The 25,391-nt window shown below is 40.8% G+C and overlaps 1 protein-coding gene across 1 annotated transcript; it reads left to right on the top strand.

The window, feature by feature from the left end:
• The first annotated feature begins 582 nt into the window (after positions 1 to 582).
• Positions 583 to 4,873, top strand: polr2m (RNA polymerase II subunit M). Its single transcript, XM_083994897.1, has 4 exons — positions 583 to 904; positions 1,999 to 2,595; positions 2,710 to 2,932; positions 4,170 to 4,873. The coding sequence occupies exons 1-4, from the start codon at positions 795 to 797 to the stop codon at positions 4,311 to 4,313; spliced, it is 1,074 nt and encodes a 357-aa protein (XP_083851023.1). The 5' UTR covers positions 583 to 794; the 3' UTR covers positions 4,314 to 4,873.
• The last annotated feature ends 20,518 nt before the right edge of the window (positions 4,874 to 25,391 follow it).

Raw genomic sequence — 25,391 nt, 5'->3', positions numbered from 1 at the left:
TTGTATATTCTGTTTTGAGTGTATTATTAGGTTCTATAGCCTACCTATTTCTTCTGGCTCTTGAATTGTGGTGGACACTATGCACATGTGAAACAATTGCAGGTCATAGTGTTTTTCCGGTGTAGGTCAAAATGACATTCCCATTCTACTAAAATCTTGTTCCAGCTGTGCAGCCACAGCCAATCAGTTAAACCCACTTTGAACTCTGAGAGGGGACATTAAGGACACAGCTGTAACCTCCTGGTTGAAGTTTGGGTCATTGTCTGTTGCACTGGCTGATAAATGAGTTGGCATGGTCGCTGGGAAACATCCGGACTGGACATGCAGCTGTGGAAAATCTGAGACGTTGAAGCCTGTTCACACTGGCTGCATTGATTAGAGAGAGAGAGAGAGGATACAGAAATATGTCACTGTCAACAGGGAAGTGTCATAATCCGCTGCTGGTAACTACGTTTGCCCCGAAGAGGGCAGCAAACCACCTTGCCTGGCTGTTTGACAGGAGGAAGCGGTGCAGTACCCCGGTCGGTGCGGTAGGTGGCAGCAGAGCGCCGCCTCTCGCATGTCACTTCCGGTTACGAAGAAGAGACACACTTTGAAATGTTGCAGAAGTAAACCTGCCGCTCTGAAGAGGGTTAAATCTCTTTAACCACCAAAGAGACGGAGACTTTGCTATGTTTTGACCCGGGTAAAGTTCAACCAGAGTTTTTTATGTTGTGTATTGAAGTGAAACGTCAGCTGCTGCCGTTAGAGAGCGGCTGTAGCTAGGTTACAGTAGCTGTGAGCAGCTAACAGCGATGTCCGCGTCGAGGACAGAGAGCCAGGGACAGGTGGGAGACCTGAGACACCAGAGCAAAGATCAGCTGCAAGAGCTGCTGCTGCGACAGGAGAAGATCCTCTCCAACACGTAAGTCCACATCGTGTATATATAAGCCTCAGTTTGAGCCATAGACTGTGTGGTTTGGACCTGTCGTGTTTCCCTGTCGCACATGAGAGTCAGACTCTGTGACAGTGACGGATGGTTCATGACAGTGACAGAGGAGAAACACTGTCACTTCTGGTTTGTTGTGATAAGACTTCAGTCTTCAATAATATGGAGTTCATCATCTCATACTGTAGTAGGTTTTTTATCTTCATGGTGCAGAGTGACAGCAGCAGACTGCAGCAGGACAACATTGTACCATGTGTTAAAATATAGGCTACATGCTAAAATGTGGTTCTAGATATTTGTGTAAGTTAAACATCCTTTAATTTATGATTATATAGTTCACATATACAGTATGTGTACTGTACTGTGCACAGCCGTTGCCATCAAATAGATAAACGTATAAATAAAGACGAGTGTTGACTTTACTTTCATTTAAAACGTTATGGTTTTATTGTCATTGATCCTGTTTTAAAACTTGTCTTTTGATTTGTGGATGTCCAAACATTATATAGGTCTTACTTGAATTAAATGATAATCCAGTCTTGGATACTACACTGATATTGAACCTGTTGAATTTGCACTAGTGCCTCTTGATTTTATAGATTTTCAACTAGAGGAGTGTATAATTGTGAAAGCACCTTCCACGTCCACATTATTTAGATTTCATACATTTACTGAACTGAACATCAGAGCACAGCATCTTATTTACAGTATAGATATAGATATATAGATAGTTATAGATTGTCATTGTCTGTTGTCAGTCATTGACTATGACTGCTCTTCCATAACATTTTCACAACATCTTCTTCACTACTATAGATGGCAGCACACAAACATGACTAACATGATGTCAGTCATGATATATAACTTTGCAATTGAAAGAACAGACTCTTCTGTGGTCAAAATAATTCTGCACATCTATTATGGTTATAGTGTTATTTAAATGGTAATATAATATACACAAGTGTGTATGTGTATGTGCAAAAGAAAAAAATTGTTTACTGTTTGTAGTCTTGTATGGTTTAATTGTTGTTTGAATCTACCATAAAATGATGGGTTTGTACTGTTTGCAGGAGGTTATTGCGGTCTCTTCCTGACAAGGGGAAAAGGATATCAGAGTTTGCAGAGAAAGTGCGGCTTGCCATTGAGCAACACAATGAAGAGGAGAGGAGACAGAGCTTGTTGTCTGCTGCCAGGACCGAGTTACAGTCCAAATACCAGCAGGCGTTCACTATGCAAAGCCGTGCTCTCCCCAACACACCAGCAGCCTCACACCACAACACGCAAAGTGCTGCTGCAGGCGACATGGTCCATAAGAGCGGGACTTCACCTATCTCAGCTCATGTGCAGGAAAACACCACTTTGGATGATGAACAGGACCAGTTTGTCTCCATAGCGGCTGCCGGTGAAACCATGGAGACGGCTGCTGCTGGGGCCTCTCTGAACTCTGATGAGACAAAGGAGGGTGACCTTGTGGAGGCCTTGGAAAGGGTCAGACTGTCTGAAACCAGTGCTGGTTTCAGTAGCGAGTCCAAAGACCCATTAAACAGCACGGCAAGAGACAATTACTTTCTCAGAGAGTACACACCAAAAAAGCCTCACTTTCTAACTGTCCTGGAAAAAACTGAGAACCCCTCGGCTCCCAGGAAGCAGAAATTCAAACCAAACCAGTGAGTCATGATGACATTTATAAACATTTACTGCAAAAAATGCTTGGATGATGATGTACATTTCATTCAGTAACATTGTAAGTCACATCTTCTTCCCTCCACTGTGTTTTCCAGGTTGCCCCACAGGAGCGACGTTTCTCCCTCAGGATCCTCGTCACCCAGCCAGCCGCCTGAAGGCTCAACGCCGCTCTCCGCGCAGGCCAGGAGGGAGCGGGACAGAAAACACCTGGACGACATCACCTCAGCCAAACTCCCTCTCCTCCACCACAGCCCGGCCCAGCTCCTGTCTCTGGAAGAGTCGGCCGTGCTCATGAGGGAACAAACCAAGAAGCAGCAGGTTAGTGCAGCCAACACACTCTTATACATGCAGACTGATGGGGTCAGAAATTTCCACTTGACAAAAGTAAATGTCGTTGACCCGGACTTTGCCATCCAATCCAATCCAATCCATTTTATTTATAAAGCACAATTTTAAATAAACACAAAGGTTTCCAAAGTGCTGTACAGTGAAATAAAAACCATAAAACATAATAAAAAGACAAAATACTAAAGATAAAAGACACAATAACATAATAAATAAATAGACTGTCCACCCCAGATAAAATATCTGTGCACATAAAATCAACAACCTATGTAGTGTCAAAAGCCAAAGAATGAGCAGAAACATGTGAGGTAATAAATGTATATTGCACATGTTTGATTGGTCACCGCAGCACCTTGCTGTATGATCCTGCATTGCAGTCCAACAACAGGCGAACAGATTCAACTATTTTGGCAGATGACTGCATTTTTTTTTTTAGCTCGAACACCTTGTGTCTGCAAACACGAATTGACCTGATTCAGCTGAATGAGAGCTCTGTCTTTTTACGCACTGCTGCAGGAGCTCTGAACACAGTCTTATATAATAATAAATGCCATTTATATATTTGTAATGAATAAATAAACAAACCAAACAAAGATTTGTTTGATGATTAATAAGTCTTTACTTGTAAGTCTTCTTTCTTTATCTTGGTCCTTCCCTACTTTAAAAGAAAATACATACGTATTATGTCCAGATTTGTGTTATTCCAACCATAATGTTCCATGTACAGTAGTGGATATAAATAGAAAACTCTTTGCATTACAATTGCATAACTGTATTGTAAAGAGCACATTAATGTATTTGGCAGTAGAGAGTTTGGTGTTCATATTGCACCTGGATTCAAACAAACTGAGTTCATATACAATGTCAACGTGACATTTTCTCATCTAGTGAATGTTGTGATGATATAATAATGAATCTGTGTGAATAATGAAGTGTGTTTATACGCCAGGTCCACTCCATAAGCTCTAGAGGGCAGCAGCGAGGTGGTGTGGGCACCGTGTATCACTTCACATCCAAAGTACTGACGACAGAGCCAAATGTCAAACAGTGTGCTGTTGTCAATTTACAGAGGCCTGTTAAGCTTAGTATCAGTCCTACTTTTGTCGAGGGTTTAATAGCTATGGCTGTGCTGCTTTATAATAATGTGCTTGTTTACTGTTTACCAGCCCATTCATGTCAACTTTTTTCTCTGTGTTGTGTTTAATTTCAGGAGTTGCAGGCCAAGCTGGCAGCCCAGAAACTGTCTGAGGGATTGAAGACCTCTATGGGGAGCTACACTCCTGACGGTGGCCCCATGGCTGCCTACAGAGAGGTTCACGACGAAGGAGCCCAGCTCTCCTCAGAGGAGGACTGATGCTTGAAGGCCAGAGCTGGGGAAACCAGTGAGACCTTGGCCCTGAGGGAAACGGGCTTTGGACCTCGCAATCAGGACCCATCACACAGGATTTTCACTCCGAGGACAGGGATTCTTAGCAGAGGAAAAAGGTCTTTGCATGGTGTGAAGGCATAGTTGGTATCCCAGACTCAGGACGTTGAATGGCAGGTTGAGACACTAGCTTGCTTAATTGTCATTCAGTTCATATTGGGATCAGCTGTCTCAGTGTCCCGCAGTAATAATAATAATATCTGTGGTCCTGAATGCTAAATTTGAAACGCACTAGAGGTAAATAGTTCTCCTCTAGTACGCTGAAACTCATGGTGTTGTTACTCTCTGAGCCCTGAGAGTATTATAGACATACATTGAAATTTCTATTTCAGTGTGTTGACAAGAACATGCACTTAAAGCTCATCGACAGGTGGAGCAGACTGTTTTGACACAAAAGTGGCCGTTTGAAGCTTTGTCTAGATACCAGACACGAGCCTGCAGGTAGTTGTGTCAGATTTTAATTTTTGCTGAATGTGTAACAGGATTGAATAAACACCTCTGATTGCCCAAATGGTAACGTTTGTGTGAAGTCAGTGACAAATCGAATTTCCGACACAGACATAGTGAACTACCGCATCTGAAAGAAATTGCAGCATCAGGAACATTATTTCATCCTGCATTCATTCATTTGATTAAGTCTTAACACCAATTAATCTGCCATCTGAAGGTCAGCTTTAATACGAGATCCCGTGTTACAAAGTGATAATGTGCATGAAACACACTGTATATTGTTCTCTGCTGAGATGGAGCATGAGTGTCCAAGAAAAAAACAACAACCTCAGTGCACCACACAATAGTATTTCACTGTGTAGCTTTCCACATGCGGAAACTGTCCCTCAAACATGATCCGCTTTCTATAAACCTTTTTTTTTTTTACAGACCTAAGTTTATAAACCTATAAATCGCTACTTTCTATAACCTCATATTTATAAGGTAAAATGTGGTTTGTTAACATTTTGACGTCTTTTTCTGTAGATTCTCATAAAACAAGACCCGGTTTCCCCTGTGCAAATTGAGTTCCACTATTTTCCGATTAATAAATAGCTGCAACCTATACACTATCATCTTATTTTAGTTCTTTTATGTGCAAAAATAACTCTGTAAAGTGATATCAATTTCAGTTTGAAGCTATGGTCAGCTGCAGGGTTGAGTTTCTAAAATCCAGTTAGATGTTATCAAGCAGGGATCTGTGACACACTTGATAAGATTAATGCAGAGGTAGTGAAATATTGAAGCTTGATGGTTGAGACATCTGGAATGCATTTGGATCGTGTTGTTGCTGGGAATGGCAGGCGATGATGGGGCGGCAGCGGGCTAATGCAACATGGCAAATGCCATTTCTCAGCTTCGCTAATATGTGGTAGATAAGAAGTGCCAGCTACATTCAGCATCTTTCCAAACTGCCTTTCCCATCATCGCTCTCACAGCTGTCACAGAGGACCCGCGGCAGGCCATCGCAATCTAAATAACCTGATTCGGGGAGTTTAACGGAGGAAAGAAATAAGCCACTGAGGCACGTTTCTGGGGAAATGAGGGTGAGTTCATGTGGGTCAGATTCTGGTGGTAGATGCCCCTTGATAACCTTAAGTAATTGTTACTGAGGCATTGGTGGGAGACATTTTTGAAAGAAAAAACCCGTCTGATTGCTGTGTATTTAGACACTATATCTGATGGGCTCCAGAGTGGCCCTGTGGTGACGTCCAACAACAAATACATGAGCGGGCTCCGCAGAGGATCCTCATTGTGCTGGGATTAATTACAGCCTACCTTGCTTACATACATTCAGAGACTGTTACCAATTATGGGGCACATTTTTGCTGCAGCTTTTGGTATCTGGCGTCAAACCTGACTCTGAGCGTATGTCGATGTTGTTGAGGTGGAACTGAGCACACGGTCTCTACAGTCAAAGCTTTTTTTTTTTTTTCTAAATGTTGTCCATTGATGATGAAGTCGTTTATACTTCAACTTGAATCCCGGACCCCTTGTCTCAGATTAATAAGCTCCTCATGAAGTAGTCTGCAAGTGATTTGCTCCAACTCTTGAGTCCGAAATCACACGTCTCCTGGGAGTAAAAATAATTTGCTGTTTGGGAGGGGAAACTGGAATGTGATTTCAAAACTGCCTCTTCAAAGACCAGTCAGCTCAGCCTTAAATTAGATATACAGTATGATGTATAGACTGGCGTTAAACACGAGTTAGGCCCTCGGCAGAATGATTGGATTATATCTGCCAGGTTACAAAGTCTGAGGTCATGCTTTTTCCATTCTCTGATGTTTTTGTCATATTTTTTAGGGCACACGAGGAGATGAAATAATGCAGCACACAGCAGTTTTCTGCAGATAAGGTTACAGCCTATCTCCTCATCCCAATTAGAACCAGCTCTCCCTCCTCTCGCTGCACTGGGAGTGAATTTAAGGAAAACTGTTTTTTTTTATGCCAGTAGCACGGCTCTAGGAATGGCACTGTTGATCTGTTGGTCAGTCAACCCATCGCTATTTGATAGATAGCCAGTGAAATGTTGTACAGAGATTCATGGTTCCCAGAACAGGACTCCTAATGACCGCAGGTGTCCTCTTCTTATCTCTATAGTAGTTAACTGGTAGTTTTGTTAAATCTTTGCTCACTTTATGTCTTCACACTGGAAACACCTTGAGGGAATTTCTACAAATTCTACAAATTTAGTTAAAATGGAGACTCAGACCCAAAGTTTAACTGTATGTATTTTGGTGGCCATATGACTTCACAAAACACATTTCTGTTCTCTTAAAGGAATAGTTCAACATTTTGGCAAATTGACCCATTGCCATAATCCCTATAGTTTTAGGAGTAGGTTTGTTACCTTTAATTGTCGGTGCAAACTATTTTCAGAACGGTGGAGCAGAGCCGTGAGTTGCTCAGAGATACGCTATGGAGGCTAATGGGATTTCTTGGTTTCCCTCATCAAATACACAATCCAACAACTCCAAAACGCTCTGGTGGACAAGTTGTGACCTGCACATTCACCACGCTATGAGATAATAATGGAGTGTTATGAGACAGAGTTGTTTTTGAGGTAAATTCATGCGAAAACGCTGATGCACGTTGCCGTCAGGGGCAGTTTTTTTATATTTGGGACAAATATTTAATTGGAGTCAATGATGAACTATAGAGTTTGGTTATCATTGGTCAAAGGTCAAATGATGAAGTCATTGTGACTTCATAATGTTCTACAAAAATCCTTCTGGCCATTATTCAAAGCTGTAACTCAGGAGGAGGAGATTGTGACCATATTTCCTGCAACTTGGCTGGCTGGTGGAGGCAAACTGCTGCGAGGTCGTAGTTCCCGTTTAGAAATGTATTTTGCTTATGAATGGTATCAAATACATGGCAATTTATGAATGACACCAAATATATTGAAGAAAAGCAAATCTCCCTGCACAGCCACAGTTCCTCAGGTGCAGGTGGGTAGCAGGAGTGCGTAAAATCAATAGAAAAAGACGGCCACCGCACACTGATAAGACTCTGCTGATATACTTTATTAATGAACAACGCGTTTCGCTTTCAGCGTCGTCCAAATATATGTTTAATCTTAACATGTGGAGGTTACAGGGAGTTGGAGAGAGACAGTGCTGCTCATTGGTGTTTGTCTTGAGTGCGACTGTTGAACAAATGTTGGATATGAAAACAGAATGAGCTATTAATGACAAACAATCGTGTGTGTGTGTGTGTGTGTGCGTGCGATGGGGAAAGTGAATGCTTTCCTGACATGACTGAGGTGCTGAGGTCTCCAGTTATCTCACTATGAAATGTGTGTGTGAGAGGAAGCCTGCACATAGTTCATGTCACGACTGTTGACTGCCTGAGGAAGTTTGATATGTGGCTGTAGCATTCAAGAGAGTCCTGAAAAAATACTGGTGTGTGAATCCGACGTCCGTTGAAAGAAAAAAGAAAGAAAGAATGAAAAAGAGAGAGGTGTTTGGAACTGAGTACTGGTTGTAAAATATAGCTATGGAAAATTTATTACATTTTTACATTCTTAAGATTGTTTTCTTTTTTCTTTTTTCTTTAAACATTCACCAGACATGGCTAGTTTATTGCATATGAACCTGGTCTGACTGCTTGTCTTTCACTGACATCTCACTTATAAAAATCAGATCACCGAGCTCTTCACACAGACCTCGATGCACGTGCATGTCGGTGTGGATTCTTACCACAATTTTGTCAGATTTTTTTGAAGCACATCTTTTTTTTTTTTTTTTGAAGCACATCTTTAATTCGGTCTCATTTCTACAGAAATCTGCTGAATGTAAATGCATCTCCAGCAGAAAAGATATGATACTCCCCCACACAAGACGGTGAGCCAGCTGCACAGGGATACCCATTATCTCCATGCTCTGTTTGTTTCATGATTTTTACCAGCTAATTCTCCATAATGGTAATTACTGACAATTACTACAGTTATAGGCAGTATGTCCCCTTACTGTATAGAGAGTGAATCTTCAAAAATGGCTGTCATCAGTGTAGCACAAAGTTCAGCAAATACTCAAACTTCCCACACATATGTGATTAAAAAAAAAGAAAGAATTAAATCACTACTATAAACTAGAATATAGTATATAAAGGTGATAGCTTTCCCGTCGTCCTGGTCCCTTCTAGTTCTTCTGTTTCCTACGTAGACCAGGGTCCATTAGAGAAAGTGTGTGGCCACTGTCAGCCTTATCCAGTGTGTTTTTGTTTGTACACATGGTAAACTGTTCTCGTGTGGACATCTCAGTAGCTCTGCCTAATTTCACACTTTCAAATGTTGTTTGGAGTAAAGGTCCACTTCTGTATCCCTGATAAGAGCAGCCCATGTCTTCATCCTTCTCAAAAGTCTTCATCATTTCCATCCACTTTTAAAATGAATTGGATTTAATGGGTGTAATCAATAAGGAAATGTAACTTTAGCTTTATTTTGTTGTGTTGCAGAAAAAGAACATGTGCTTTTAATAGTCAGTACTGCTCCATAAAATGCACATGCACTGTTATTATATTTTAAACACTGCAGTTTTCATTATGAAACAGACTTAAGTGCTTATTTTTCCACCAACACATTATTAGTGCTTTATGCCAGAGGTTAATTGACTACCAGGTTTAATGTAAGCGCAGTAAACCAGCCCACAGAGTTTCTGAGAGATAAGAATGTCACAACACAAGCGTTATGTGTTTCCTTTTCCTTGGAACAATGTTTACAGTTCAAAAGCCATAAAACTGACCACAAATGGAAAAGGCATGGTATAGCTGTAATGAGTTATCCTTGTGTAGTCACATCTTGTGTTTATTTTAAGGCTCTGCAGGTAGTACCCGTAGTCCCACACTGGATGGCAGTAGTGCATGTTTGTTCCTTGTCCCGGGAGCTCGAGCTTTTATTCTCATGCTGTAGTTTTCACGATGGATCTTTAAAACACCGGCATAAGACACATCATCAATTCTCTTCCTTTTTTTGCTGTGGCTGTTTTTGATCTGTCAATGGGCATTTTCATTCATAGTCCATTCAAATCTTAGAAACTTATAGGAACTAGAGGATTGTTATGGACGGTTCGCCATCTTCAAGGGGAATCAGCAGGATCAACAGCTGTCAGCAGTTATTTGAGACAAAGAGCTAAAGTTACTGTTTGAGTCCAGATAGAGACGCTCTATGTTTCAAAGGTGTGGTGCATGCATGTCCCAGGTGAGTCGGTCCGCAGCCTCGCACCTGGCTCCTCAGCCCCAGATAACAGGAGCTTTGAGTCCAGACCTACATCTCTCACTACGGCGGGAGATTGTACAAATATGATCTGGATACATCTGTGCCTGAAAGAACTCCCACAATCTCTGCTTGGAAAAGCTTTGCATAACAATCCTGAGGCACTAGAAAGAAAGGGCGGAGAGACAGAGACAGAGAGAAAGAGAGAGAGAGAGGAAAAGGAAGGGGTGGGTGGGGGGGTAAAATGGGTTGAGGCCCGTGATGCATGGTGTGGGCCAAGAAGCTGCCAGCATCCCAGCCGCTCCATGTCTGGCCTGGCACAGCATTAAGCAGGCTGTTTTGGGGCCTGTCAAAAGCTCATCACGGCAAGGAAGCCGTCTCTGTGGGGATGCTGCAGGGGTGCCAGGGCACGGCAGGGGGGAGAAACCAGAGACCCTGCCCGGCAGCTTGGGTATAATGAGGAGGAAAATTCTTATTCTTGTATTCCCATTAATATAACAACAACAATGCACTTTTGTACAACTCCCCTCACCCCACACACCCCAACCCACCACACCACACCGCACCCCCCTCCCTTTTTTTCTTTACACTTCACTTTTTTGTTTTCTCATCTTGTTTTGAGGCTTCAGTCATTTTTCCCACTTTGTGACAGAAGAAGCTCTTGCACCGAACCAGGTCGTACGACTGACACATCCGCTGATTGTGAGTGAGGTTCTTTTAAAGCAGAAGTAAGCGGAATATTTGTGTTAATATAAGTCTTAAATAGTTATATCTTCCGACGGCAATCACTTACATAGAGTGTTTGGTCTGAAACACGAGTCTGTCAGTCACTCTGCTCTGCTGTAAGCCGAGGAGAAAACTTTTATTTTATTTCCTTGTATCCTACAACCTTTAGAACGGCATGAAAGACTGTGTGTGCAGCCAAGGGATGCGCGTGAATGTGGTGACGTAGGGACAAGGACCAATAGATCCATGACGAGGGCGGGGACTGCTAACTCCATCGGCTGACAAGAAGTTAGCCAAAACGACCGGATCGCTTACTTCTGCTTTAATGTTAGAGCCATCTGTCACCATTATCTGACACTGATTACCAGCGAACATGCAAAACACTGCTGGTTTTCTCAATGGATTTTATTCTATAACCACCTGGTTGAGGGATCATAACATCGCTGGTGGCAGTCGCTGCGTTGAGTTATAATTTCTTGGCCAAAGTTGTTTGTGACGTTAATCTGAAGCGTCATATTGTTTTGTTTTTTAATTACTGCTTGAGAGAAATCGAGGACACCCCAACAATCACCAGAGTTATAAATCCAGCTCCCTGGAGTCCTGCCAACTCACTAAAACTCTCATGAAGCATAACCTTTATAGTGTCAAAGACGCGTTGATGCCAAATGCCCTTTTTGTGTTGCAGGTGTGAAACAGTGTGTAGGTGTTGGAAATCACGTCCATCGAGTTGAAAGGACAGTTTAATCTCATCTTATCTCCGTGGCCAAGCAGAGCCTCACATGCAGCTCCGGTGAGTTGTTGATGTCATACAGTTTTTCTGGTTAATTCCTCTTTGTTTGTAAAATGATGTTCATAAAATCTGTATTGGTTGGTTTAGTTTGGCCCCGGATCTTGTGTCTTACAACAATAGTAAAACTGTGCAGTGAAAAAAAAAGAGAAAAAAGAAAGAAAAAAAGCAGAAATCCTCTACAGTCCAACAATTATGGGGCCTCTATATGGAGTAGTTGGCTCGTTTATATGCTGTAATGTTGTGACCATTCCAGGCCCCGAGGCCAGGTGTTTTTGATTGCAGTACAGCATGTTGGTGTGCAGACTGTGCTGCTCGGCCCTGGCCCCACAGGATGGTGGTTGGATACGAGTATGATAAACCAGAGGAGACCAAGTGGGAGTGGGAGGCCCAGACTGTTTTTTCTTATTTATTTATTTATTTATTTATTTATTTATTTATTTATTAATGTTTTGTTTTCTCTAAGAGAAGCTGTCAGACACACACACAGACAGACACACAGATGGACACACGGATGGACACACACACAGACAAACACAAAGACAGACAGCTACACCCTCTTATTAGACGACTTCCTTCGCATCGTAAATACATTCCAGCTGAGATGTAACTTCTCAGCGTGCAAAGTGTTTTTGATAAACAACCAGAGACGAGGACAGCGGTGGATTTTATAGCACAGACAGGATTCTGATAAAAAAAAAACACAACAAGACTGTGACGTCACTTACAAAACAAAAATCTGCTAAACTTTTTCCTGGATATTCTAGACATTTAGATGTTGGAGGGGGGAGATTCATACCTACACCTTTGACATTCCCGTCACAGTACATGTCCAACATTCTTGTCTCCCTGTTGTTGTTTCCTGTAGACATCTCGGATGTCACTGCAGTAGTTGTGACTCCAGAGTGGTGGTAGACAACATGTGATATTTATACAAAAGTAAAAAGTTCCAGTGTATGGTAAAGAGTTCGTTTTAGCTGTGAGCTGACAGCGTGATAACAGCCCCCTCTGGTGGCAGCATTTCTACCTCTGGTGGTTGCAACCCTCTATTTAATTCTAGTACGACACATAGAAGATTTTAATAGTGTAGAGTAAAAGCATTGGTCTTATCTCTGTACTTTCTCTCTTTTCACATTCCCAGATTCCAAGATATTATATTAACAGTTAACTTGCCAAGTTTTGCACGTTACACAAACAGTAAGACAAACACACAGGCTCCTAGTTTTTATCTCATCTAAACATCTGGTTTCAGACATGAAGCCAAACGTGAGCATCTGAAATATTTGGCTCAACCTGCCACTGCATTGACAAACTATGAATGCGGTTTCACAGTAAATATGTGGCCAGAAAACCGAAACAATATAAAACAATGAGCTAAAAGAGAAAATGCTCAGTTGAGCTTCAGAGTGGGTTGGGTGGTCTTCAACAAGTAGCTCCTCCTATTATAAAATCCTACAATATAACTTTTTGTTCTTGTTGGGTAGGACAGAGGGAATTTAGGTTTGTTGTTGTTGTTGTTTTTAAAGATATATAATATTTTACTATTCGTTATGGTGTAATACCTACATGTATACTATATAGACAAAATTACATTCATTCAAATTTCATTTGAATGCACTAGGATGTACTTGAGGTTTGTGTTTCTTTGTCCTACAGAACAACTTAAATTCAAAGTGACACAAACTTTTATAGTGACACATCCAAAGTAATGATCTCTAAAATGAAATAATAATTTCATAACACATCTCCAACTAAAACTCAAAACAACCAGACCCCATTTAATAACAACAATAACATGTATGTGTGAGTAGGTAATTCATTTCTACTGAGGGTAGAGTGTCGTTTAGCCAAATTCATAAAGGCTGTTTGTCTTCCTGTGGCTCTTTCTTCTCTGTCAGCACAAAACATAACAACATTACAAAGAGAGCCATGACCAATGAAGAATGCATCACACTTTGGCAAACATTTACAGGCAGCAGATGGTCCTGGTTGATTTGTGTATACATCCCTGTCTCAGTCCCTACAGGTGCCACGGCACCAGCTAATAAAAAGCAGAGTGTGGAGGAGTGGTGGATGCAGGAAGAGGCGGAGGAGAGAACATGTTTTACACACTGCATGACGAGCCTCTTCAGACAGGTGCTGCTGGTCAGACTGTAACATCCATGCTCTCACTCGAGCTATTTTTACAGTTTGCTAATGCTTTGGACAGACTTGATTTGGAAAACATGTTCCACTACACACAATATTTATAGATGATCTTTATACTCAGCTCTCACAATGCTTAGATATGATGATGTGTTTTACAAACATCACCCTAATGTGTCACAGACTTCATGTTTCTGATCAAAAGGGACTTTTTTTTTCCAACACAAAGATTCCCTCCACACCCATAACACCACAGTCGACCAGCGCTCTGCCTCAGTCCTTTTAGTGCATTCACACAAGTAGAGTGAGGAAATCGTCCGACGATTAGGGATGAGTCATGATGTAATCTGGTGACTGGGAATTATGCAAACAATTTGGTATAGAGATTTAAACATGTATTATATTTTGTGTGATTTGTTACAGCTGGTACATTTGTACAGTCTAGTTCAGTTTAATACCACAGCTCTGCTGCTGCTGCACTGTCTGAAGTAAAGTGATTCTACTTATACCTCTTTTGAGGGCATAGTATACTGTATGTTGTAGTGTACAGGTGAACCTAATGGTGAAGTCATACTGTAGTTTGTATTTGTACAAATCTAGTGCAAATTTAGTGCTTTGGTGACTCTTTACTGTAATGGCTTATTCAAATGGCAGCTGTAAATACCAGGTCATGATAAACTGCCTTAAAAAAAAAAACTCTGTTAAAGAGGCTTTGAAATGACAGCATAGTAATTTTAAAGGCCTTTTTTTTTTTTTTTTAACTAGTTGCATCTTACAACAGGTGCTCTGCTGTACCAGTGGAAACTGAACATGCAGGTCCAGAGGGTGATGACTGTCAGACTGTCTGACACACGCTGGGAAAGGGCAGTGCCTGTAACATGACTCATCTGTGTAGTCATCTTTGTAATTTTGATGTCACTGCTTCAAAGTTAAATCCCCCTTTTCATGTGGTTTTTCCATTATTCTTTTCATCCCTTCTACGTTGCTCACTGAGCTGCACGGTTTTAACTGTCCTGGGAGTCGTTTATCCAAACTGGAGGATTTAAGTCTTTTAACATAATGTGAAATATGTTTACCATAAAACTGTTTGAAAACTCAATATACTTATAAATCTTATCTAAATTCTAATAACAGGACCATATCAATAAGATATAAATATTGTATATATGTGTTTTTTGTTTGTGTTGTTCATGTGTTACTGCTCACAGTGCTGTGGCTGAAGGTGGGTGGAGCTATAATGAGAGTTAATGATGTCACTGGACTCTATGAACTAATCGGGAAGATGAAGGTGTAATTTATCATTCCCTAACACAAACAATAATCTAACTGGACAGGTAGGGGCTGTACTGGAAAATCATCCCCTATAAATTCTGTTCTCTTGAGAAACGACAACATCATTTGTTTGAGAAAGTGCACGAAAATCACATCCATTTACTTTTAAAATGACAGTGAAGCTTTCTGACTGGAGGGATTATGGGAGCTGGAGGACAACAGTTGTGGTGGATGGATCGACAAAACAGTCTTTTTTCTTGTTTTAGTTTTTTTTTTTTTTTTTTTAACATAACCACGATTGTCCCCGAACCTTAAACACATGTTTATTATTGTAACCATGGCAAAGTGGGTTCCCTAACCTCAGCAACTTAGTCATTTTAAAACAAACCACATTGTTTCTCTAAGTCAAACCGAATCCTAACCAGCGTTTTGTCACAATATCAACAGGGTGTTGTCTCTGAATAGAAGATCCTTCTGTGTTAAGGACCAACAATGCGTTCTGGCTTTGTTGTCCTTATATATTCAGTATATAATATATTATAATTCATTCCTGCCACGTTAGAGAGCCAAACTTGATAAATAGTCCAGTGTCCAACAGGGCTCTCTGTAGATTGGCCAATGACAAACAACTTTTCCACAACTCATAGTTGCTTCAATCTGAGCCATAGGGTCAATGCGGGTTTAACAGTTTTGAACTTGATCATAATTACTTAAATAGGACAAATTGATTGTCTTAACTAAAAAGACAGACAATATACACTTACTTAACATATTTAAAGAACACTTTTTCCAGTTGGTGCGTTTTGAAAGGAATATGTATTCAAGGCAAAGTCAGACCAACCCTATCTAATCCCAGTCCGTATCCAGTTCCCGTTTGGCCTTGCACAAGCCATGCTCATCATGGGCGCATATAAAACCTTACGGTGGTTTTGGACTCAAGGTGCAAGGTAATTGCAATTATGATTTTGTTGCCCAAGTGTGATAACACCTAGGGCGGGCACTCGGTTTAAAGTAAACACTCATTTTTACGTCAAGCTTGCATGTGAAGTGTGGCTGGTACTGTACGTGCTTGGAACAGCTCTGCACTAAACACAAGTGGTCCAACAAACTGCACTCAGCTGCCTGATCTGCACAGTCTCACTTTGTTGGCACACCTGTACACTATAACCTAGACTCCCTCCATAAATGATTGTGTTTCCTCCCATGTACTGTGGTGTAGGATATGAGGATTTGAAGAAAATGTTCCGTCAAGTGTGATTGATTGGGAGTGATTTTGTTTTCACTAGATTTTCTTTGGAGATCTCACAACATAATCAAATTTAACAGTGTGTTTTGACACTTAAATGGCATTGCAGTGTATGACATTAATTGTTTCTCACAATATGTTGAGTTACCAAACACAGGTGTTGTTCATAACATTAATGATGGCTCGGTTCCATTTAGCCGCTCCGGTGCCAGGGTCCTGCTATTGTGCATGCTGGCTCACTGTCATGGCTTACTGGGGCACCTCAATGGAACAGGGCCCTTATTAATGTTATTAGTTACACCTGACAAGTCAGACTGTCTGCTGTGAGAAAGATCTATATTAATGGCTGTGATCGTTTCCCGTTTGAGCCGCATGTTCACCAGAACCTGGACGAACCTGATGTTTCCATGGAGACAACTTCCTCCTAATCGAGACCGTCCTCCTGTAAAAATGGAGCTTAATACTGTGCAAACAGCTTTTTTTATTTATTTATTTTTTTGGGGGGGGCTCATGGATAGGTTGATGAAACTCAGGACTTTACTGACTCAGTAAACCTATGTTTATTTCCTGTTTGAAAACAATAGTCACAGATAAACAACCATAATAGTGGTTTATGTTATTGTGACCATGATGACAAACCTCCTCTAACTCTAACAAAGCACAATTTTTAAACTCAATCACTGATTTTTCCCAAACCTAACCAAGTTGTTTTCGTACCTAAATCTGCTATGGCGATGAATATTCAGTATGTCTGGCTCTATGGGACTGTTTTGTTCTTCTTTACTGTTTTGAATCACTCTCACCACTCCCATGGCAGGTTTTTTCCCTCAACTTTTTCAGTTTCAGCTCGAAACAAACAAACACCCATTAAAAGAGTATGGACAAAGTTTGCAGACACTATAAAGACCTAAAGTTGATCTCTAAAAAGCATAAAAGTTTACGGACCAACTTTAGAGTTTATATTTTACATCTCTTTCCCTTCCAGATTAATCAGACAAACCTGCAGGTCTGTTTACAGTCATGTGACTGTTTGCCTGTCTGATCTATTTTTAAGAACAATGTCACATTGAGACCTAAACCATCGCTTTTTGAGTACAATGTTTTCATAATTGACAGAACTGATGGCCAGAGCCATGGAAGTAAAACCCAAACTATAAATTATAAAACAATAGTTTTAATTTTGATGGATTCTCGATGATTACTTGGACAACCCCTCCTGCAACACTTTCCATTGTGGAGAAATGACTTGTATTTATTGGTTCCAGAAACGCTGGCACAGAAAATGACTGGTTGACACGCTCAAAGAAAAAATAGTTACATGCTAGTTACTGACAAGGAGACGTATGAGCTAGACACCCATGGGTGTCTGGGTGCTGTTTTTCTTTTTTGTTGTTGTTCATTAGCCTAAAGGATTGCATACGTCAAAGCAGTTATGGTAAAGCTCTGGTCTCTGGAGGTTGGCCTTTCATCCAACTCAGCGCTGGTCCTACAAGACCGTCCCACTAAACAGAAAATAAATAGTAATAAAGGACCTCGCAAAAGGAGAGAAGCAGCTGTGGCTGTGTCTGTGGCCCAAAGTCCTTTGAGAGTATTCTTTAATCCTGACACCTGCAAGCCATTTCATCATGATTTACAGTGGGGAAAATACAGGCTGGGGGCAGGGAGGCCACCAGAGGAACTGTTTTCACAACAAATGATGAGGAACACACTGTTGTTTCTTGCAGGCAAGGCATTTGTAGTGTGTTGTTCACTAGCGTAGGGATGGCTTAATCTGACAATGAAAGCATTGACAGGAAGTAGGCTTCTCAAGAGACTGTTTCAATGTTTTATTGTATTTATGTACTATGTAGTTACTGTCTCGTGTTTGAGAGGCAGAAGAGAGGACTGAATTAATGAGTGTGTGGTGTGTGTGTGTGTGTGTGTGTGTGTGTGTGTGAGCGTGAGCGAGAGAGAGAGAGAGAGGGGGAGAGAGAGAGAGAGAGAGACCAACGTAAGATAAATGATAAATAGGCTGGAGGTTTTGGGACAGGATATGGGGCTCACATGAACGATCATTAGCTGGATCTCTGCAGACCAGAGCAGCAGTGTTTGGTGGCTGAGAGTCGCCCAGCTGCTCACCCATAATGTCCTCATATTATGTTGTTGTTTGGATCCATTCACTTTCCAAAGTCATGACCTTTGTATGTGTGTCACATGCTGAAATACCAACACGCTGATGCGTTCTAATGTGCAATGTATCAGCAGGAATTATCTGTAACGCTGTTCACATGTGGTGTAAGGATTTAGCTGACTTGTCCCAACTAAGCACATTTTGAGGTTGTCGTAAATATGATGACAAATTCACTGTTCAGTTTATCCCTTCAATGGATTATTTCATGCAAATATTTTCTCCAAAGTTTAATTGTCCCGGCCCATTAAATATGAATAAGGCAAACAAAAACACACAAAGAGACTGAATTAAGAGCTTTCCTCTCGCAGCAGAGTGCCCTTTAACAGTATTCACCCAACTGTAACATCCACTCCTCTCAGTCCGCCCAGAAAAACACACAATGTGCCGAATCTTTTCTTTTCCACTCGGCCCACTCACACCAGAGAGGTGTGGAGGAAAGAATGAGCTGAAAGTGAGATCCTCAGGTCCTGCGGCATCACCACCTGTCGACTGCACAGCTACATGCTAGCCCCTTCAAACACATCTGCTCCAAAACCACTTCTTCTCAGGTTCTTAAAAACATACCACTCAACGTTTTTAACAAATTGCACTTTGCCCATGATTTGACATTTTAAGCCTCACTTCATTTATCAAGATGTCTCAGAGGTGTAAGTTTCCTATAAAGTGAGTGACTCGGCCGAGGTTCGGTTTACCTCCAGGAAGCTAACAGATCAAACCTGATCAAAACCAAAACTGCCTGTGTAGTTGAATACCAGAAGGTGAGGAAAACTTTGTATTTTTTGTTCTTCTTCTGTTTCAACTTTAAACAATGGCACAACATTACACTACAATTCTTGAAAAAAGAATACTTAATATCATTTTACCGCAAATTTACTTGCTTTCAGGTAACATGGTAGTAATTTTCAGTGATAACTAAGGATGCAGTTCCCTCTCTGTGTTATCTAAATTAAGCCTGAAGAAGCTTGTAACACATTACAGAACATATATGCATCTATGGTATGAATGTCAGTCAGAAAGAGGAAATTATATTGCTGTATGCAGATGATGTGCTTCTGTGCCTATCACTCTGTGAAACACACATCAGATTGAATACTGAAACCAGTACCTACATGCCAACTAAAGCCCTTTATTGGTTAAACACTATAGGCCACACAAGGGACCTCAATATTGGCTACAGCTGATTGAAACACTTTTGTGCAACTTAAGTCACCACAGCTTCGATACCACAAAGGATAAAGGCTGTTTTCCTGCTGTAGATAATAAATACACATGATCCATAGTTGTAAGTATTTGGCTGCCAACTAAACCCCTAAGAAAGGACGTAAACCTTACCACGTGGTGTATATCTTTGATGTCATTATTATATTTCACAAACCATGAAATAAGGGAGATGTGTTTTTATTGATGTGAAATTTGTGTAGACTATGCAAATCTTTAGCGAAGAGTTGCTTCAATATGTTTGATTTCTATGACTTTATAATCCTTATTTTATTCCTTCTTGTGTTTTTTGACAGACATGATTAATCACGTCCAGTTTTTTGAACCAACTCACGACACATTCAAGCAACAAGGTGAGTGGGGAACTGTAGAAACACCTGCAAAACGTGACTACACAGCTTCCCCACAGTTATATTGTTAGGTGATCACTATTTGTTAAAGCATTCATGATGGGAGCAAAGGAGGAAGTCAGGTCATGTGGTAGAATGAGCGGAGAAGACTGTGGAGAGAGATGGGTCAATAAAGCCTTAAAGGAATAGTTCAACATTTTGGCAAATTGGCCCTTTGCCATAATCCCTATTGCCATAGCAGTAGGTTCATTACCTTTAATTGTTGGTGCAAGCTATTTTTAGAACGGCGGAGCAGAGCCGTGAGCTGCTCAGAGCTACGCTACGGAGGCTAATGGGATTTCTTGGTTTCCCTCATCAAACTCATCAAATACACAATCCAACAACTCAAAAACGCTCTGGTGGACAAGTTGTGACCCGCACATTCACCACGCTATGAGATAATAATGCAACGTTATGAGACGGAGTTGTTTAAGAGGTTTTTGTGTTGTTAACACGAAAAAGTAGAAGAAAAGAGAAGACAATAAGTGGTTTTGTATTGTCAGCAGTGAGAGGAGATTTGGTTTATCGAGAGACATTAAGTCCAGGATGTTCTTGAAATTAACCATTTGTTTGAGCACGTCTAAAGTCCCCTGATATCTCTGTTCAGTATGGATGAAAGGAAGCTGGGTAAAAAAAAAACCTTGGAGGCTTTGAAACCCACCCAGCTCTGACATCAGTAAGGTGTGGGGGAAGGAGGTCTCAGCCGCCATTGGATCGTCCAACTAGTACTTCATCTGAAGCACACTGATGCCTTGACACACTGTAGGTATGAAATGACACTGATAGTCTCCACAGGGTGAACTTCTGAACCGTCTTGTGTCAGTGAAACTGTATAGGCACAATGGCTATTACCCAACATGGGGTTTCTTTAAGGCATTCCAACACAATATCCTATCCTATCTCCGTTTCCCACTTTGACCTCTGGATTACAGGTGAGGAGCCAACCTGTCATATACTACATCCTTGAAAAACCCTGTATCAGATGTTGTCTTTTGTCTTTGGCAAGAAAAACCTTCTCCCTTTCTCAGAGATAGATGAAGTCTGCCAAAAAACTTCTTGCACCTCCCTCCTCCACCTCCCATGTTGGCCCTTGTTTTTTCCTTTATAACCATTAAAATCTTCAGATTTTGTGTTTTATAAATCTTAAGATTTAGTGTGTAGATGTGTGCAACAACAATTAAAAAAACATTGATATATGTATATTTGTAAGGATTTACATTAACCAAAAACCAAAACAAAGACAAAAACATAAACCAAGAAAAAAGTGTATAAGATTTTAAATAATTACAGATGCTGTGTTAACCTCTTCATTATTATTACAGTAATAGTATGGCGGCAAACAAATGCTCATCTGATATCAGAAAGCCAAATGAGGCACAGGGGACTGGCAACAGTTATGAGTGTTATGTGTATACTTTCCCTCGGCTGCAATAATGGGAGAAAAGCTTTTCAACACAACACTGGAGCTCAGACGGAGAGTTGGACAATCAACATGCCCTGCAGATCGTTTGTTTCCACCATGCTTATCTTTCCATGATATAATGTGCTGTTGCATAAATCACAAAGTGGGCTGGTATCAATAAGCCCCCCAAAATGGCTCTCTATAACACAAAACATGTTCAGGACATTGGATATTTATCTTCTGACCTGCAGATCTTTATCTTGCAAATTACAAATGAGCCTGATGGCGGTGAAGGTTATTTAATATCCATCAGCTGACACATAAATCAACCAGAAACAACCACAAAGGACCACAACATGCACTGGAATCACCACAAAAAATACTCAATTGCAAAAGTGTGCAACAGAGCACCACACATTTTATGTAGCACATGACAGATTTAGCTTACATCACTGTGGTCATGTCTTGTTTTCTGAGACAATTTGTCATTATAAATCTGTTGTAATATACTTAATTTATTCCTCGGACATAAATTTTACTATTGTGTTGTAAAATTTCAAAGTATTCTTTGTTGTTGCTTGGCTAAGAGTCATAATGAATTTATGATTAACAAAAACCGCAAAAGCAAAATTTGTTGCAAAACAGTTTTTGGCATTTACAATCCAGTCTTGTTTTATGTCTTTTTCTGGTGCTCTCAGCAAAATGTCTTATCTCATAAGCACACATTCGTCAAAATATATTTTTTTTGTGCGTGTTTGTGTTAATCATCATATTTTTGGACACTTTTTGAAATATTATATTGTCAAAAAAGATTGGATTAAATGTTGAATCTCTACTTTCTTCTTAATTTTGTGCTTAGTATTTATTTTATTTTTTTAATCAGTTAAAAGGCTAAAATTCAAAATTCACCTTCCAGCACCACTGAACTCACCTCGGGCTCTTTTCTTCTCACACTTTTTCCCCCCACTCTTGTTTCCCTTTTCTCTTTGCTGCTCTCCCTTCACAGAGATGACACTGTCATATTTCGAAACATCTCTCTCTCGGTTGGCGCTGCTGTGCTTCCCTCTGTCTCTCTGTTTCTCTTTTGTTAAGGACCACACAGAGGGATGACATGTTGGAGGCACATCCAGGCTGGGTGGCCCGGCTGCAGGAAAGATGTGGGTGACAGGATCAGCCTTCAACAGACTATGGGAGTAATGCGTGTAGACAGTGTAAAACCAGTCTTTTGGAGACCTGTAGAAAGAGCAACACTGGCAATTCTGAATAAATGCACTTTGAAAAAAAAGGAGGAGAAAGAAAAGTTCTTTGGGAGCCTTGTTTTAGCTGCAGCCTCATGCACTGGACTCCCATGCACTACTAATGTCTTTAAACATCCTGGGCAATAGAAGTAACTCTGTTAACTTTCAGTTTCCCTGAGTTCATTAAAAGAAATATCAGAGGAATTTAGTATCGAAAGATTTCAGTGATAAACTTAAAATAAAAAAAACATTAAAAACATGTTTTTACAGAAATAAATCTTGATAAAATTATTGCCCCACTTTTACTTTTCAGGATGGTCTATCATTTCCAAACTGAAATGTACCCTTTACTACACCCAGCTTGTCTTTTTAAACAATGTTTTGAACAGAAACGCCCTGCAAAGTTATTGTGCAGTTTTCTCTTCAAGACATGACTCTAAAAGTCTGTTCATGTTTTCATTTAAATGCTCATATAAGTTGCCGTTAAAGCACTTTGTGACTCACTAGTGGACTCGTCAACACTGAGGGCCGAGGTGTTCCCTGCCAGAGTTATTAAAACTCTTAAGTCCCTGCAGAAAATGGAGAAGATCACCCCCTTTCCTGATAATCGGCTTGTAGCATTTAGCACATACTTAACAAAACAAATGGCCTGAGTGTGTGTGTGTGTGTGTGTGTGTGTGTGTGTGTGTGTGTGTGTGTGTGTGTGTGTGTGTGTGTGTGTGTGTGTGTGTGTGTGTGTGTGTGTGTGTGTGTGTGTGTGTGTGTGTGTGAGAGAGTGAGAGAGAGAGGGAGAAAGAGAGAGAGAGAGAAGTCTACTGATGCTGGACTTTGTCAAGGCTGAGAGGCTGCAGAGAAAATAGATCAGAAGTGTCATCACTAACAGGCCCCTGGTTCCCAGTGTTTCGACAGCTTCTACATTCTTGCTCCGAGTGAATAATGGCGCGACTGGTGATTGTTTATTTTGTTTCTCTATCTTGTCTTAGCAACCCCCTTTTAATGAGAATGTGCAGTTTCACGTTAAGCTGCGCTCGACCTTCCTTTCCTGCTAACTACTTAGTTTTGAGGCAGATAAACAGAAAATAGCCTTTGGTTATTCTTAGATCCACAGATGTGGTTATGTGAGAAGCTGCAGGAATCTCATACGATATAAAAACAAAAACACTTCATTAAAAGTCACTTCATCTCATCTTAATGCTTGACTTTGTACAGATTTTTTTTTTAAACATGTTTTAACGTTTTGCTGAACAACTGCAGAGATAATGTGAGTCATGAATATCCCAAGTGTAAACAAATCAATATGAAACCTCTACACCCACAGGCCTAGCGTCTGACATATATTATCAACAGACAAAACACTTACAGATTATAACAACATGTCAGAGGAGGTGGATGGAAATAAAAGGTGGATGGTCTTGTGAATGGAAAAAGAGGTGCAACAGCTTCATCATTTCAAACAATACAGAGAAAAAAAAAGCCTACGCGCTAAAGTTTCTTAAATAATCCTCAGAGCAGGGACCAGTTAGCTGGGACATGTAAGAGCCTATTACACATCACAGTGAATGTGGTTTCATATGTCAACATAGAATAAAGCATGTTAACTCACTCTATAGCAGGGGAGGAGAAATAAAGAAACATTCAAACAAATCTGCTGTCAGTAGACAGATAAAGACACAATCAGTGGTGTGTGTGCGTGCATGTGTGTTTGTGTGTGTGTGTGTGTGAGTTCCCCCCGGGCATCAGTAGGTGGTCAGGTGGTCCTCTGTGCTCTCCAATCAAGCGTCTCACCACCCCACCAACCGCCCCAACGCCATTGTGCGACGCAGAAGCTGCATGACTGATGTAACAAAAGAGGAGACATTGATCTTCCAAGACAAGCTCTGCTCTCAGCGCACTGTGTTGTGTGGTGAAGGAAATGAGCTGATCCTCCTGAGCAGACCGCAACTAAGCTTTGCCTTTAAAAAAAAAAAAAGAAAAAAAAAAAAGAAAAAACATAGTAGTGCCTAATCCACAGCTCCAGGAGGATGGAAAACTAGGGAACAAAATAATTTGTGTAAGAGGCCTTGTAAGATCCAAGTAGACTGAGGGAATAATCTTTGATAAAGGCTAAAAGGGAAATCCCAAGCTTTTACAAACTGAAGTAAATTCAGGAAAACAAATCTCAGAGGCTAAATTTTATGTTTTGTTAGATTATTTTACTCGGCGTGAACACATAGTTCTCCAACCCCATCCGGCACGCAGCACTGACAGGTGTGGCATTTCTAGTGTACCCCTGAGCATGGTACTTCAGCTCACTTATCACAGCTTAATTCAATTGCTCTAATAAAACAATCCAGCTGCATAAACATGTGACAAAATGTGTGAAATCTAAAACAGAGAGCATCTTTAATGCTCCCTGGATGACGCTGTCTGCTACGGGGGCCAATAAATCATTTCACTCTGTAATTTAATGATTTAAGAGCTCACTATTTGTCACAATGTCAAGTGGCATCATGCTGGGCCAAGGTGTCGTTTTCTTAAGTGTCCATTACTGTGAAAGTCCACTCTCCCAAATGGCAGAATGGGAGGCCCCATTTGGGGTGGCCGGTGGAAGCTGTGACAGCATGAATCTGCCCCGAAGGCCTGGGGCTTTTACACCTGTGTGTGACACAGGGGATGTTCAGCAGTGAGTGGGTGAGTCAGCCAGCTGTGCTCTCTTGTGGTAGCTCCGGG

The sequence above is a fragment of the Trachurus trachurus genome (genome assembly GCF_905171665.1).
Source record: "Trachurus trachurus genome assembly, chromosome: 3".
In the NCBI taxonomy this organism is placed as follows: domain Eukaryota; kingdom Metazoa; phylum Chordata; class Actinopteri; order Carangiformes; family Carangidae; genus Trachurus; species Trachurus trachurus.
The sequence above is the reverse complement of the archived record's forward strand: the minus strand, read 5'-3'. Positions and strand labels throughout refer to the sequence as shown.